This window comes from Halichoerus grypus, chromosome 3 (genome assembly GCF_964656455.1).
Source record: "Halichoerus grypus chromosome 3, mHalGry1.hap1.1, whole genome shotgun sequence".
Taxonomy (NCBI): domain Eukaryota; kingdom Metazoa; phylum Chordata; class Mammalia; order Carnivora; family Phocidae; genus Halichoerus; species Halichoerus grypus.
The window spans coordinates 31,057,443-31,074,803 of NC_135714.1; the positions used below are offsets into that span (position 1 = coordinate 31,057,443).

Consider the following 17,361-nt stretch of genomic DNA (forward strand, 5'->3'; position numbering starts at 1 on the left):
GACGTGCAGTTAGGTAAGAGGCAGTGACCGTGTGTGTAACCCAGGGACGCAGACTCAGGACGTACAGTTAGGTAAGTGGCAGTGACCGTGTGTGTAACCCAGGGACGCAGACTCAGGACGTACAGTTAGGTAAGTGGCAGTGACCGTGTGTGTAACCCAGGGACGCAGACTCAGGACGTACAGTTAGGTAAGTGGCAGTGACCGTGTATGTAACCCAGGGACGCAGACTCAGGACGTACAGTTAGGTAAGAAGCAGTGACCGTGTATGTAACCCAGGGACACAGGCTCAGGACATACAGTTAGGTAAGTGGCAGTGACCGTGTGTGTAACCCAGGGACGCAGACTCAGGACGTACAGTTAGGTAAGAGGCAGTGAGCGTGTATGTAACCCAGGGACGCAGACTCAGGACGTACAGTTAGGTAAGAAGCAGTGACCATGTATGTAACCCAGGGACGCAGACTCAGGACGTACAGTTAGGTAAGAGGCAGTGACCGTGTGTGTAACCCAGGGACGCAGACTCAGGACGTACAGTTAGGTAAGTGGCAGTGAGCGTGTGTGTAACCCAGGGTCGCAGACTCAGGACGTACAGTTAGGTAAGTGGCAGTGACCGTGTATGTAACCCAGGGACGCAGACTCAGGACGTGCAGTTAGGTAAGTGGCAGTGAGCGCGTATGTAACCCAGGGACGCAGACTCAGGACGTGCAGTTAGGTAAGTGGCAGTGAGCGCGTATGTAACCCAGGGACGCAGACTCAGGACGTGCAGTTAGGTAAGTGGCAGTGAGCGTGTATGTAACCCAGGGACACAGGCTCAGGACATACAGTTAGGTAAGTGGCAGTGACCGTGTATGTAACCCAGGGACGCAGACTCAGGACGTACAGTTAGGTAAGTGGCAGTGACCGTGTATGTAACCCAGGGACGCAGACTCAGGACGTGCAGTTAGGTAAGTGGCAGTGAGCGTGTATGTAACCCAGGGACGCAGACTCAGGACATACAGTTAGGTAAGTGGCAGTGAGCGTGTGTGTAACCCAGGGACACAGACTCAGGACGTGCAGTTAGGTAAGAGGCAGTGAGCGTGTGTGTAACCCAGGGACACAGACTCAGGACGTACAGTTAGGTAAGTGGCAGTGAGCGTGTGTGTAACCCAGGGACACAGACTCAGGACGTACAGTTAGGTAAGAGGCAGTGACCGTGTGTGTAACCCAGGGACACAGACTCAGGACGTGCAGTTAGGTAAGTGGCAGTGAGCGTGTGTGTAACCCAGGGACACAGACTCAGGACGTGCAGTTAGGTAAGAGGCAGTGAGCGTGTGTGTAACCCAGGGACGCAGACTCAGGACGTACAGTTAGGTAAGTGGCAGTGACCGTGTAAGTAACCCAGGGACGCAGACTCAGGACGTACAGTTAGGTAAGAGGCAGTGACCGTGTATGTAACCCAGGGACGCAGACTCAGGACGTACAGTTAGGTAAGGGGCAGTGACCGTGTGTGTAACCCAGGGACGCAGACTCAGGACGTACAGTTAGGTAAGAGGCAGTGAGCGTGTGTGTAACCCAGGGACGCAGACTCAGGACGTGCAGTTAGGTAAGTGGTAGTGAGCGTGTGTGTAACCCAGGGACGCAGACTCAGGACGTGCAGTTAGGTAAGAGGCAGTGAGCGTGTGTGTAACCCAGGGACACAGACTCAGGACGTGCAGTTAGGTAAGAGGCAGTGAGCGTGTGTGTAACCCAGGGACGCAGACTCAGGACGTGCAGTTAGGTAAGTGGTAGTGAGCGTGTGTGTAACCCAGGGACGCAGACTCAGGACGTACAGTTAGGTAAGAGGCAGTGACCGTGTGTGTAACCCAGGGACGCAGACTCAGGACGTGCAGTTAGGTAAGAGGCAGTGAGCGTGTATGTAACCCAGGGACGCAGACTCAGGACGTGCAGTTAGGTAAGTGGCAGTGAGCGTGTATGTAACCCAGGGACGCAGACTCAGGACGTGCAGTTAGGTAAGTGGCAGTGACCGTGTATGTAACCCAGGGACGCAGGCTCAGGACGTGCAGTTAGGTAAGTGGCAGTGACCGTGTATGTAACCGAGTGACACAGACTCAGGACGTACAGTTAGGTAAGTGGCAGTGACCGTGTATGTAACCGAGTGACACAGACTCAGGACGTGCAGTTAGGTAAGTGGCAGTGACCGTGTGTGTAACCCAGGGACGCAGACTCAGGACGTGCAGTTAGGTAAGAGGCAGGGACCGTGTGTGTAACCCAGGGACGCAGACTCAGGACGTGCAGTTAGGTAAGAGGCAGGGACCGTGTGTGTAACCCAGGGACGCAGACTCAGGACGTACAGTTAGGTAAGAGGCAGTGACCGTGTGTATAACCCAGGGACGCAGACTCAGGACGTACAGTTAGGTAAGAGGCAGTGACCGTGTGTATAACCCAGGGACGCAGACTCAGGACGTGCAGTTAGGTAAGTGGCAGTGACCGTGTGTGTAACCCAGGGACGCAGACTCAGGACGTACAGTTAGGTAAGTGGCAGTGACCGTGTATGTAACCGAGTGACACAGACTCAGGACATACAGTTAGGTAAGTAGCAGTGAGCGTGTATGTAACCCAGGGACGCAGACTCAGGACGTGCAGTTAGGTAAGAGGCAGTGAGCGTGTGTGTAACCCAGGGACGCAGACTCAGGACGTGCAGTTAGGTAAGAGGCAGTGAGCGTGTGTGTAACCCAGGGACGCAGACTCAGGACGTGCAGTTAGGTAAGTGGCAGTGACCGTGTGTGTAACCCAGGGACGCAGACTCAGGACGTGCAGTTAGGTAAGTAGCAGTGACCGTGTGTGTAACCCAGGGACGCAGACTCAGGACGTACAGTTAGGTAAGTAGCAGTGACCGTGTGTGTAACCCAGGGACGCAGGCTCAGGACGTACAGTTAGGTAAGAGGCAGTGACCGTGTATGTAACCCAGGGACGCAGACTCAGGACGTGCAGTTAGGTAAGTGGCAGTGACCGTGTATGTAACCCAGGGACGCAGACTCAGGTCGTACAGTTAGGTAAGTAGCAGTGACCGTGTATGTAACCCAGGGACGCAGACTCAGGACGTACAGTTAGGTAAGTAGCAGTGACCGTGTATGTAACCCAGGGACGCAGGCTCAGGACATACAGTTAGGTAAGTAGCAGTGACCGTGTATGTAACCCAGGGACGCAGACTCAGGTCATACAGTTAGGTAAGTAGCAGTGACCGTGTATGTAACCCAGGGACGCATCTATGTTTAAGGTGTCCCATCCCATTTTGTAAAAAGGGACATTTTGAAAATCATTTTGAAGCTAGTAGAGAGTATTAGGAGCCGGGGTGCTGGCATTGCCATGGGCCGGCACCCTCGGGCAGCCGTGAGTCTCTTCTGGAACCGGAGCCCCGAGTTCTTTCTTGAGTCCCACTCTAGGTGTGAAAGCTGTCTCGTAAAACAAACTCTGAAAGCCATCAGATTTACTGAAAATAACTAGAGAGTAAAATTTAAAACTTGAATATGTTGGGGGTAGAGTATATATTTGGGAAAGAGTGGATAAGTTTTGCTTCTTTTTTTAAATGGAATTAGACAGTCGGTTGTCTTGTACCTTCTTAATACATTGATTTCTTACTTTCTTAGGAATCTGGTTCCTTGATAACAGAGCTTCTAGTTTTGCAAGCCATACTTGCATCTTTCATCTATATTTTATCCTTTTCCATGGCATGTTTAATCCCAGGAGTGTGAACAGAGAGACGAAGGTGAAGTTTGTGCACACCTCTGTCCATGGCGTGGGTCATGAGTTTGTGCAGTCGGCTTTCAAGGCTTTTGGCTTTGCTCCTCCTGAGGCTGTTCCCGAACAGAAAGATCCCGATCCTGAGTTCCCAACAGTGAAATACCCGAATCCTGAGGAGGGTAAAGGTGTCTTGGTAACCTAATCTTTTTTGTTCTAAAACTTACCTGTTATATCCAAAATTCTTACTATCAAGTAAAATAACTTTTTATGTGTTTTCATTGTGCTGAACAAAAAACCCAGCTTCATCATGAGAAATATTTATATGTGTTAGTCATCCATTTCTGACAGGAACCTTCAAAATACATATCTTAGCATCAGGATGTGAGAGCTGAAATCAACATCATATTTTAAATTGAATTAAATTTAAATTGAGTTTACTGTGCTTTCTAAATGTGAAAAGGGAACAGTAATAGAATAGATATTCATCACATGATTTTTATTCCTTAATTTTTTTATTCCTTAATTTTTATTCCTTAATTTTTCTAATATGAAGTAATGCTATTTAAATTATAGTTCCTTCAACCTTTTTAAAGGTTAGGGTAGCAACCATATTCAGAAAGTCCATTTATTTTGGTTTGTTTTTGAGGTTGATCACTTGGCAAGGCCTAGAAATACCGGTCCAGCCACATACACACTATCGGATGTGGGGTGAATCCCACGGGCAGGTGTGGGTCATGTGTTGATGTTCCCATTACCTGACCTCTGGCTTAGGAAGTAATAGGTGACCAGCCAAGACCAGCTCCAGAAATAAAATTCTGCCTTCGTTTGGGGAAAGTTCTTTTAGTTCTTAAAGAACTGAATGTTTTTAAAGACTGCAATATGCCCGATTCTTGATTGAAGTAATCTTTTATTTTCCTACTCTTTTTCAGACTTTATCTTTTGCCTTGGCTGACAAAACCAAGGCCAAAATCGTTTTAGCAAATGATCCGGATGCTGATAGACTTGCTGTGGCAGAAAAGCAAGACAGGTACAACTGATTTTGGTGACCTATCTAATAGAAAACATAACGGGGTGACATCTTCGGCAGTAAAATGTTCTTGGGGAGACTGGACCTATTGGGAAATATTTACCATTTATTATACAAATTGTCACTGAACCTCTAACATACAGCAAAATGCTGTTCTGGGGGCCAGCATCATGCCGAGTAAACCAGCCCAGGATGTACTTGGAATTGAAAGTACTATTTATCTTCTCTCATTTCATCATTGATTTTATTATAATTAATGATTCAGTCCCTAATGCCAGCAAGTCCTTTGTTTGGAGTTGGCTTTACAGTGTAGTATTTGCTAAAGGGTTTGGCAAAGGAGCTGGACCTTCAAGGAAATGTTGAATTTAGGTTGAGCAGACCGGAGAGGAATAGCAGTTGGATACCCAGTGTTTAAGACAAGTTTGACCATAGAGTTTGTCCAGAATTAATAGGACATAAGTGGAGAGAAAAGATGAAAGGCAGGCAGGGTCCAAGCAGTTTTGGGTGTCAAACAGCACATGTGATGTTTGGGGAGTAGTGGGGTGCTGCCAAAGGGTTGGGGGTTTTATTTATTTATTTAAACTTTTTTTAGAGAGAATGAGGGAGAGGTCATGATCTGAGCCTAGATCAGGAGTCGAAAGCTTAACCTACTGAGTCACCCAGGCGCCCCAAAGGATTAGGGTTTCAGATTATGATCAAACAGATTCAATTCTAATCACTTTCTAGAAAGTTCACCCAGGATGATACCTGTTGAAACACGAAATGTACTTCTAGCTATGCGGACTATGGAAAAGAGAATAAGTCCCACATCTGTTTTCTGGTGTCCTGATCATTTTAGTATGAACTTGTTCTTGAGGCATGCTAGGCTATTGCCCTCCCAGAATCCTCAATACTGACCAGACCGAAAATTGAGATACACAGACTATTATCCTGAGGTGGGATCTTGCCAGCATATTTCTATCATCTTTAAAACCAAAGCTTTTGCCAAAGACAAATAAAAGCGTTATATATCCTCGCTCTTCAGAGATGGGAGGTTTGAGCAAACCAGTTGAGACAGAGTAGCTGCTTAGATGTTTGTGAAGTGACAGTCACGTTTCCAACCAGTTCTTTAAACAAGAAAGATAAGAGCACTTGCAGAAACCACTCTGAGCCTTGTTTGGCTTAATTGTCCTGTCCCAGTGACTTCCAGCATCTCTCTTAAGATCACAGCAAAGCATTGGTTGTTTTTTCTTTCAGTGGTGAATGGAGAGTGTTTTCAGGCAACGAGTTGGGGGCCCTCTTGGGCTGGTGGCTTTTTACTTCTTGGAAAGAAAAGAACCAAGATCACAGTGCCCTCAAAGACTTATACATGTTGTCGAGCACCGTATCCTCCAAAATCTTGCGAGCCATTGCCTTAAAGGAGGGCTTTCACTTTGAGGTAACGTGTTTCTGGGACTTCCTCTCAAATTTCTTTGGCTCTGTACAAGGTCTAAGGCATTTCTTTCTCTTCTGGGTTACCCCTTTAGGAAACACTAACTGGCTTTAAGTGGATGGGAAACCGAGCCAAACAGCTAATAGACCAGGGGAAGAATGTCTTATTTGCATTCGAAGAAGCTATCGGTAAGAAGTGATAATGGTGATTGTAGCATTAGCTAATATATAGAGTGCAAATAAATGGAATTTGGATTGGGGTTCAGAAAAGTAACAGAAGACCAGGAGTACACTGGCGCTCAAAGAGTGTTGGACCGTCCTACCCTAAAATTGGCTTCCCAGATTTTCTTTCAGCTAAAAAGAATATCTCACAAATAACCAAGCCATTAATGTAAGAAAGTGAGTCCTTTCCCTGCATGAAAACAGTGATGTTCTGCACTTGGGTGGTTGGAGCTCAGGACCCCACATATTTTGGGGAGTGGTGGTATTCCCTCAACTGCGGTGTTGATCTCCGCATCTGATATGGTTCACTCCTCTTCCGAAAGTGCTGGGTGGAAGTCTGTCCAGAGGAAAGGAGAGGACTTGGTTGTGGGGCTTTCATCAAAGTGACTGTCACCTGAAAGGACAGCTCCAAGTCCAGCCAGAATGACTGAGAAACATTTGTCTTAAATTGTCAGCATAGGTGAGGAGAAAGGGGAGCTAGGTAGAAAAACTTGAAATTCAGATGTTTGTGTGGGGGATTTTTTAGCTGTTTGGTTCGTAAAAGCTATTATACCTTATACTTATATAAGAAGACTCATCTGGGGGTGCCTGGGTGGCTCAGTCGGTTAAGTGTCTGATTCTTGGTTTCAGCTCAGGTCATGATCTTAGGGTCCTGGGATAGAGCCCCAAGTTGGGCTCCCTGCTCAGTGGGGAGTCTGCTTGAGATTCTTTCCCTCTGCCCCTCCCCCCACTCTCTTTCTCTCTGTCTCTGTCTCTCTCCCTCTTTCAAATAAATAAATCTTTTTTTATTTTTATTTTTAAAGATTTTATTTATTTATTTGACAGAGAGAGACAGCGAGAGAGGGAACGCAAGCAGGGGGAGTGGGAGAGGGAGAAGCAGGCTTCCTGCGGAGCAGGGAGCCTGATGCGGGGCTCGATCCCAGGACCCCGGGACCATGACCTGAGCTGAAGGCAGACGCTTAACGACTGAGCCACCCAGGTGCCCCTAAATCTTTTTTAAAAAAAAAATAAGATTCAAAAAAAAAAGAAGATTCATCTGTATTTCCTGCAGTAGAGATGCTCCCGCATATCATTTAACTAATTAATCAAAGGAAGTGTATAATAGCTCAGCTTTTTCCTTTTCGTTACAATTGGCAGTCTTATCTTTCTATAGCTTTTGTTAAAATTTTTTCCTTACATTTGTTTATCAACTATTTATTGCATATCAATCACATAGTGACTCTGAAACAGATGACACTGACCTTAGCCTAGGGCAGTTTGCGTAGATCCTGTTAGTAACCACACAAAAGAGTACGGGCTGGGTGTCAAGGTGAAGGACAGAACTCACCAGAACTGTTGGAATTCGGAGAAGACAGAATAAGCATTGATGAGAACATCTGGAAACCATTCAGTGTGAGCGGGAGGGGTTTTGGCTGGACGTAGGGAATGAACAGTTTGTCCAGGAGGGACAGTCTCCTTCTAGGTTATTCAACCAGGACATCTTGAAGGCCCGCCTTGCGCTTGGGCATTGGGCTGGATTCTTGAATATAAAGGTGGTAGATGAGAAGCATTCACATATTCATACCGTACAGCCTCTTAGGCGGTGGGCAAGTTGCGTGGAGACAATGTGCGTGTATGGCGTACAGGAGCCCATTCCTAAGGGTGTACGCGTGACACGTGTTTCTGCAGGGTACATGTGCTGCCCTTTCGTCCTGGACAAGGACGGAGTCAGCGCCGCGGTCATCAGCGCAGAGCTGGCTAGCTTCCTCGCCACCAAGAATCTGTCTTTGTCTCAGCAGCTAAAGGCCATCTATGTTGAGTAAGTTTCTATTCTATTAACTCTGTTTAATTGAAGTAATAGTTTTCAATGTTATTATGTTTTTATGTGTCAGACATTAGTGTTCTTTCTAACGCTCTTTGGTTGTGGATTCTCTTTCTTCTGGAAACTAAGGAAAGGATCCCATTTTCTTTTGATGCTTAGCCATTTGATACTAATTATCACTCATGACTGCGTTAATCCCTAACAAATGAGAACATCAGCTGCAGAAATAGCTAATTGAAGAAGGTGATTTTAAGTGTCTGATACCGGAAAAGATCAAAGGTGTTCATGAACCATCTATTGAGTTTTTAGAGGCATTAGTCAAGTCTGCCTTTATAGTGAGAAGCAGCCAGGGGCATATATGGGAATGGGTGGGGTGTGGCTGCCGTGCAATGAAACTTTCACCCCCAGATACAGGCTGAAGGCCGGGCAGCAGTTTGGCAATCCCTGGGGTCAATTGCTGTACCTCTTTTTTATGCGAAATTATTCGTTTGTAGCTAGTCATGGTTACTTGTTTCATTTAGTTTAAAACTGGTTGATACATGTTCTGTGTATGTTCTGTGTACATCCTGTGGGATTATTTGTTCCTTATTTTGCATATTTGTATTTTTTCTATTGAGATGTAATTGACATTAGCTTTAGGTATTCAATGCAATGATTCGATATTTGTATATATTACAAATCGATCATCGCAGTAAGTCAAGTTAACATCCACACCACACATAATTACAAATATTTCTTCCTGTGATGAGAACTTTTAAGATCTATGCTCTTAGCAACTTGCAAATATATAGTACAATATTATTACATAGAGTCCTCATGCTGTATATTACTTATTTAATTATTTATATTTGTTTTGATAGATATGGTTACCATATTACCAAAGCTTCATATTTTATCTGCCACGATCAAGGCACCATTAAGAAATTATTTGAAAACCTTAGAAACTACGATGGGAAGAATAATTATCCAAAAACTTGTGGCAGATTTGAAATTGCTGGCATTAGGGATCTTACAACTGGCTATGACGATAGCCAACCTGATAAAAAAGCTGTAAGTAATACTATCTTTTATCAACTAAACTCTTCTGTATTTACCTTCTATTATACTTTGAATAGATTAACTTATTTAATCATGGAATTAACTGAAGCTGATTTTAGGCATTCCGGCATTACTATAAATATGCTATCGAAATAAGTCTGAAAATGTCTCACTGTACACTCACACTTGATTGACTCGCAGTTTTGAAAGCAGTGCTCCGTTATCGCTTAGTTTCCAGGACTGCTGTTGAGGGTCTGATCTTTCCTTCCGTCAGGAACTGGCTGAGTCCTACTGTGTGCCGCATAAAGGGATGTTGATGCCACTTATTCAGTCCTTTCCATGCAGCTTGTTTTTTTCTCTACGGGAAGATTTCAGGAATTTTCTGCTAAACTTTTCTTCTAAAATTTTAGTGATATGCTTTGATGTGGGTCTTTTTCAGGTTCTCCCAACTAGCAAAAGCAGCCAAATGATCACCTTTACCTTTGCTAACGGGGGCGTGGCCACCATGCGGACCAGTGGGACCGAGCCCAAAATCAAGTACTATTCAGAACTGTGTGCCCCCCCTGGAAATAGGTATGATGTGGATGGCAGCACCTGTGATTATTATTCCCTAAAATTCCTAATCGGTCTGTGCAAATGCTAAGTAAAACATTTTGTTTTTCCAGTATGTACTTTAATTAGGAATGTTATTTCAGAACCTGCAGCAATTTTGTGACATTAACAGCTGCTTGAAGCATCCAGGGACAGGAGAGCTGATTTCTACGTACTTATTTCTGTCCCACCTCTCTTTGTAGGGAGAAATTTCATTGTGAATTTCAGTAATAGTAATACAGTTTCCTTTTTCTAGTACCTTTATTTGAGACTAGCACCAATGAGTTTTCCTTTCCAGAGTCACCTGTCTCTGATACAATAAATTAAAATCCATTGCACATGCACTGAACAGGTATCTTTGAGCACCTATTTTACATAGGTCTGTGCTGGGTTCTGGAGAGGAGAAAGTGCCATAGCAGAAAGGGTCCTTGCCACCAAAGAGCTGATGGTCTGATAGCTTCAGGGTCGTGTTGTTGTGACCTGGGCAAAGGGTTTGAGTTCACTTTGCAGTACTATAACATCTTAAACTTTATTTTTTTTTTATTTTTTAAAGGTTTTATTTATTCATTTGAGAGAGAGACAGAGCACAAGCGGGGGGGAGAGGCAGAGGGAGGGAGAGGGAGATGCAGACTCCCCGCTGAGCTGGGAGCCCAACATGGGGCTCCATCCCAGGACCCTGAGATCATGACCCGAGCCAAAGGCACTTAACTGACTGAGCCACCCGGCATCCTGTCAATTGACTATTTATGTTTCGGTAGGGTTTCTGGTCAACAGAAGGATATTAATAGCTAACTTTTTGGGAGTCAAGAGTTCTACATAGATTTTTGACTGCATGGGGGTTGCTAACTCCTGAACCCCCATGCTGTCGAAAGGTCAAATGGATTACCGTTTCATAAAATTTACAGTTGAAAAAGTAGATTTTGATACCTAAATTGTTCAAACATACTTAAGTTTTCCAATAAAAGTGAAATGTCAGTTCTTAATTTTGAATTTCAATTAATTAAGCTTAAATGACATTAACAACTCAGTTCCTGCGTCGGGTCGCACTAACCACATTTCCAGCATTCAATACTGTAGTGGGGAAGATGGGTCTAGGCGGTTGTTAGGACATTTACACATCAAAGCTTTGTGCGTTGAAGAGTTGTTTTGGTCTTGGGAATCAAATTTGCACTATGTGGAAATAAAAGCAGAGGAAATTTTCTGAGCATCTTCAATTGGCCAGACAGTAGCAGATTAAATGTAGCAAATTAGAGAGGCTGGGACAGAATTGTGAGTGTTAGACATTCCTTGGGCAGGAAGAAAGGACTGCTGATAGCAAGGAAAAAAAATACTAAAACAAAACTGGGAAACATGGACACAGGAACTCAGAATGTTCACTGCTTTATCGTAAGGGAGATAGAGTACCACATCCACATGGGCCCTGATACTTCTGAATAAGAGCTCCAGTCCAACAGTCAAAGTCATGTTTATGGCTTTTAAATATCACAACAGTCAAATATATCTAAGAAGCCATAGACTGTGTCCTATATTTTGCTACAGAGTCCCATTCAAAACCTTTTTGTGCTGCAAGGGCAAAAACTCAGCTGGTAAGCAACTTGAACAAACACATAAAACAGCTCATTTTCTAAGCATTCTGGATTACCAGGATTTTATTGTAATATTTGCAAGTATCAGTGTTTCTGTGTATCTTACATATTAAGCTATTTGCTACTCTTGAGAATGGGGTTTTCCATAGATGTTTCTTTGTAACTCATTCTCACTTAATGTTTTCATATATCCCTCTTTCTTTTGAAAACAAAGGAACAGGGTGCCTGGGTGGCTCAGTTGTTAAGCGTCTGCCTTTGGTTCAGGTCAGGATCCCAGGGTCCTGGGATCGAGCCCTGCATCAAGCCCTGCATCGGGCTCCCTGCTCGGTGGGAAGCCTGCTTCTCCCTCTCCCACTCCTCCGCTTGTGTTCCTGCTCTCGCTAACTCTCTGTCAAATAAATAAAATCTTAAAAAAAGAAAACAAAGGAACAATAGTCCAACTTAAAGATCCATTTTCTCTCTATATTTGTCCCTTCCTTGTCGTTACTCTGTGCAAATATAATAATTCAGAAACTTTATAATAACAATACTATTTAATGTTTGAGGATCTGGTATTTTATAGTATTCACATGGATTATTGGGTGGCTTTAACTTCAAATATTAGTTTACAAAGTCCTGAAAATGTTTTGAAAAATTGTCCTTTTATTATATTCGTCAAAATGCTGCTCCAGTTTATTAATTGGGACATTGGGCACTAGGCCAGTCCACAGATATGCTGTCAGGTCACCAGCATACCTAACATAAAACAGCAATAAAGCCATGGCTAAGTTTCCTTATTTTCTGATCACTTTAATATTAGTATATTTTATATCATCAATTTCATTTTTTCATAGAATTCCATGACCCACTTATCCCTTAGAACGGAAAATCCTTTTCTAATTTAAGTCCTGCTTATAAAAAGATGGGAATCAAATCAGTAGATGTCTTTTGTCTAACTTTGTATTTTAGAAAATTTCAATGAATACCCACATACCTTTCACTTAGACCAAGGGTTGGCGAACTTTTCTTTTTTTAAAAAGATTTTATTTATTTATTTGACAGAGAGAGAGAGCAGGAACACAAGCGGGGGGAGTGGGAGGAGAAGCAGGCTTCCCATGGAGCAGGGAGCCCGATGCGGGGCTCGATGCAGGGCTCGATGTGGGGCTCGATCCCAGGACCCTGGGATCATGACCTGAGCCGAAGGCAGACGCTTAACCGACTGAGCCACCCAGGTGCCCCACAAACTTATTCTGTAAAGAGCCAGATAGTAAACATTTTAGAATTTGCAAGCCATATGGTCGCACTACTCCCCTCTGCTGTTGCTCAAAAGCAGAAAGAAATCTTATACATAAAGGAATAGGTGTGACTATGTTCCAATAAATCTTTATTTACAAAAATGGGCTGTCAGCAGGCTGCCAGCCATAGTTAGCCCACTTTAAGCTAGACTCAGCAATTGCTAACATTTTGCAATATTTTCTGTCTCTCACCATGTATTGTATATGCAGGTTTGATTTTGTTTGTTTTTTTCCCTGAGCCATCTGAAAATAAGTTGCAAACCTCAATACACAATTCCCAAGAACAAGGACACTCTGTTACTATCTCAGGGTTTAGATACTAATTATATCAAGCAAGGTTCTAACTAACAAAACCAGTAGGAGGTATATATATTTAAATGTTTATATTTGTATATTCACTGGTGAGTTTAATTTTAGGCATATTGTTAAAAAAAACACAACAGTAAGTATTAGGTATGTGCCTTCCTGAGAAGTATTGTCTTCAAAACACACTTAGGGAAAAGGAAACGACGACCTATGTGATTCATATGTATTTATGAAGCATACTTTATATGTCACCAGTGGGGGTAAACATAATTTTAATGATAGCTACATTTATTGAGGTTTTGGGGCCAGGTTCTGTGCTAATTGCTTTATATAATTTATCTCAATCTACACAGCAACTCTCTTGAGAAAATAAAAGTCTTTATCCCAATTTTACAAATGAGAAATCTGGGCCTTGGAGAGGCGAGGCCACTTACCTGAGGGCATAGGGCTGGTAGTAGAGCCAGAATTAATGTCTGCAATAAAATGGATTGTTTTAGTTGTACTGGGGAGCGATTACAATGTAAAAATGATCTTAACTCATTACAAGAATTTCGTTTTCCATTAAAATAAAGTTACATATATTGAAGACAGTCAATATGAAGTCATGCAAGTTGGAACTGAAGGATTTAGCTTTTTAAATTCAGCTTTTTGGTTTCAAGTACTTAGAGTAAACACCCAGCGCTAGTAACCTGACACTAACATGAGCTGCTAGTCTAAACACAAATTCATTTTATCTTTTCCTACCTTCCAGTTGTTTGCATTTAAATAAATGTTTTTCATATGCTTGAAAACTTGATTTCCTTAGAGGGAACTAGCTCCCTAGATTGTTTTGTGTACTTTAGTCAGGACCCTTTTGTTCTGGAGTTAGAATAAAAAAGATTAAAAAAAGTGGGGAGGAGGTGGGGGGAACTCTGAGTTCCTGGTGTGTGATTAGCAGGCCCACTAGGAGGCTCCCATTCTCTGTACCTACTAGGAAGGCCTTGCAGACCGGCTGCTGCTTAGCTTCCAGTAGTTTGAAGGCAAACGGGATCAGGAACATTCCTATCCTGGGAGACCGAGAACTTAACAGAGATGTCATTTGTAAAAGTTTAGCAGGATCGAATGACAACTGAAGTCATCAAAGTTTTCTTTGCTCTGTTAGGTACAAATATTGCAGATCTTTTAAGGGATGCTAGAGCAAAAAACTGTGTTTCTTAAAAATTCTTATTTGTTTAGCTCAGCATCAGGGAAATCCAAATCAAAACCTCAATGAGATATCCCCTCACACCAGTCAGAATGGCTAAAATTAACAAGTCAGGAAATGACAGATGTTGGTGGAGATGCGGAGAAAGGGGAACCCTCCTACACTGTTGGTGGGAATGCAAACTGGTGCAGCCACTCTGGAAAACAGTATGGAGGTTCCTCAAAAAGTTGAAAATAGAGCTACCCTACAACCCAGCAATTGCACTACTGGGTATTTACCCCAAAGATACAAACGTAGGGATCCGAAGGGGTACGTGCACCCCGATGTTTATAGCAGCAATGTCCACAATAGCCAAACTGTGGAAAGAGCCAAGATGTCCATTGACAGATGAATGGATAAAGAAGATGTGGTATATATATATAATGGAATATTATGCAGCCATCAAAAGGAATGAAATCTTGCCATTTGCAACAACGTGGATGGAACTGGAGGGTATTACACTGAGTGAAATAAGTCAATCAGAGAAAGACATGTATCAAATGACCTCACTGATATGAGGAATTCTTAATCTCAGGAAACAAACTGAGGGTTGCTGGAGTGGTGGGGGGTGGGAAGGATGGGGTGGCTGGGTGATAGATATTGGGAAGGGTATGTGCTATGGTGAGCGCTGTGAATTGTGCAAGACTGTTGAATCACAGATCTGTACCTCTGAAACAAATAATACATTATATGTTTAAAAAGAAGAAGAAGAAGAAGATAGCAGGAGGGGAAGAATGAAGGGGGGTGGAAATCGGAGGGGGAGACGAACCATGAGAGACTATGGACTATGAGAAACAAACTGAGGATTCTAGAGGGGAGGGGGGGTGGGGGGATGGGTTAGCCTGGTGATGGGTATTAAAGAGGGCACGTTCTGCATGGAGCACTGGGTGTTATACGCAGACAATGAATCATGGAACACTACATCAAAAACTAATGATGTAATGTATGGTGATTAACATAACATAATCATTTTTTAAAAAATTCTTATTTGTTTATAGTAGAGATCCTAGTAAAACCTTGGGTGAAAGAACGGATATTGTCTCATGGGGTTTTTTTTGTCCAAGTCAACAGATGCGTTCCCATGCTTCAGTCACTGGGGTTCTGTTTTGTCTGATTTAGTCCTCTCTTAAGGGTACATTTCAATGTTACTTGACCAATGTGGGGAGAACTTCAAATATGCTTTGGAATAATCCACTGATCTGGAATTTTCCCCCTTATTTTCCAGTGATCCCGAGCAGCTGAAGAAGGAACTAAATGAACTAGTCAGTGCTATTGAAGAACATTTTTTCCAGCCACAAAAGTACAACCTGCAACCAAAGGCAGAGTAAAATATTCCAGCCTTGGGCATAATTACAATTAAGCAGTGTTTTTGAGGACCAAATGACTTAAACAATTGCTACAAGTATTTATATATTTTTAATAGACCTACATTCCTCATTGTTCTATTTTTGACCTTTAAGATGAATAAAGAAAAGATGGCCAAACCTAACAAACCAACATTCCTATTAAAGGGTTGAACCTGGGCATTATCTGAATTCAAAAATGAAGATTTTAAAAATAGCTAACTTTCTTTACAATAACATATTGTAATTAATATGCTTTAATTAGAATAAATAACAAGTGTGTCTCCTCTATAATTCTTTTTATGCATAATTGAAATCGCCAGAAAGCCTATACAGTTTCTAAATTCTGGGCTGTCATGTTATAGGATAGCCACTTTTTAGGTATATGTATATTTACATTTCTATCAGTTGCTTATAAGGTAAAATATATAAACAAATCAAATGCCGTGTTCATGTTTAGGGAACCTAAAGTGGAGGAATTTACAAGAATCTATAAAGTGGCCCCAAAGATACTTTAAAAAGACATTTTTTACCTAAAACTTTTTAGTTCTAATAATACATCGTTATACATTGTATATGTGCTAGGAAAAAACAGCCTAACCATCTTTGTTCAGTGCATTAACATTTATCTTTTTAAAGCTTGAATTAAAAAATTGGCTACTTGAAACTGCAAAGTACTTTATTGTACAGTTGTTTGCTTTGGTACAAGTTCATGTAATCTTTGGAACAGAAGCAGCAAGGACTGTAAACATTAACTATATACCTGATTTGGGTTTTTTGCCTTGTTCATATGTGATTATAATCTACAACCATTAGATTGGGACGCCTGGGTGGCTCAGTTATTTGGGCGTCTGCCTTCGGCTCAGGTCGTGATCCCAGAATCCTGGGATCGAGTCCCGCATCGGGCTCCTTGCTCAGCGGAAAACCTGTTTCTCCCTCTCCCTCTGCTGCTCCCCCTGCTTGTGTTCCCTCTCTGTCTCTGACAAATAAATAAATAAAATCTTTAAAATAAAATAAAATAAAACCATTAGATTTCCTTTCCCAGGTTTGTCTTTAACCTGTGCCTCCTCACCTCCTCATAACCAGTGGCCTTAAAACCATCCAAAATGACTCCCTTTGAGTACCCATGAGTCAGGACCACACTGTTCTTTATGTGCTTTCTGTATTTTATGTGGTTTTTCTATTTTTCAAGCAAATGATTGCCTGTTGTTATTATTATTAACCTAGATGGTTACTAGCAGTTTCAGAACAATGAAAAATTACAATCTCATTGGCAATCATTTTTCTAAAGTAAAGGGAAAAAGTGTTTTTATATCTTAGTGATATATAGCTTGTGCCTTTCAGAGAACCTTCCAAAGTGTTATGCTTTCTTTTTTTTTTTTTTTTAAGATTTTATTTGAGAGAGGGAGAGCGAGAGCGAGCACAAGAGTGAGGGTGGGCAGAGGGAGAAGCAGGCTCCCTGCTGAGCCAGGAGCCCGATGTGGGGCTCGATCCCAGGACGCTGGGATCATGACCTGAGCTGAAGGCAGATGCTTAACCGACTGAGCCACCCAGGCGCCCCCCTTTCAGAGAACTTAAATCTATAATATTCGATATATTCTGTCAGCTGTTTCATTGGAAAAGCTGTATTTTTGTTTTATGATGTTTTCTAGTCTCAAAGTGTACTCTAGAAATAAGAAATGTCAGATCTGTATCCTCTCTGCAGATTTTGGAGCATATAAACTATGCCCCAGTTTGTTACTGGAAATACAAAGGTGGTGGTGACCCACCATGCTGTGATGATGCTCACAGTCTAATTGGAGGGCTAGGGAGTAACTGGAATGC

At 42.6% G+C, this 17,361-nt stretch overlaps 1 protein-coding gene and 1 long non-coding RNA gene across 3 annotated transcripts in view; one reads left to right on the plus strand and one right to left on the minus strand.

The window, feature by feature from the left end:
• PGM2 (phosphoglucomutase 2) overlaps window positions 1-16,211 on the plus strand; it is a 37,934-nt gene extending 21,723 nt beyond the window's left edge. For both annotated transcript variants that reach the window (XM_078068491.1, XM_078068492.1), the window contains exons 7-14: window positions 3,721-3,910; window positions 4,647-4,744; window positions 5,981-6,161; window positions 6,250-6,343; window positions 8,045-8,174; window positions 9,038-9,227; window positions 9,655-9,788; window positions 15,420-16,211. In XM_078068491.1, the coding sequence (XP_077924617.1) occupies window positions 3,721-3,910; window positions 4,647-4,744; window positions 5,981-6,161; window positions 6,250-6,343; window positions 8,045-8,174; window positions 9,038-9,227; window positions 9,655-9,788; window positions 15,420-15,522 (1,120 nt within the window). In that variant the 3' untranslated portion in view covers window positions 15,523-16,211. The remainder of the gene's footprint in view (window positions 1-3,720; window positions 3,911-4,646; window positions 4,745-5,980; window positions 6,162-6,249; window positions 6,344-8,044; window positions 8,175-9,037; window positions 9,228-9,654; window positions 9,789-15,419) is intronic.
• The window catches only part of LOC144381332 (uncharacterized), a 51,039-nt gene that overhangs the window by 9,526 nt on the left and 24,152 nt on the right, over window positions 1-17,361 (minus strand). Inside the window, exon 2 of the long non-coding RNA XR_013446308.1 lies at window positions 13,407-13,445. This is a non-coding gene — a long non-coding RNA (uncharacterized LOC144381332). The remainder of the gene's footprint in view (window positions 1-13,406; window positions 13,446-17,361) is intronic.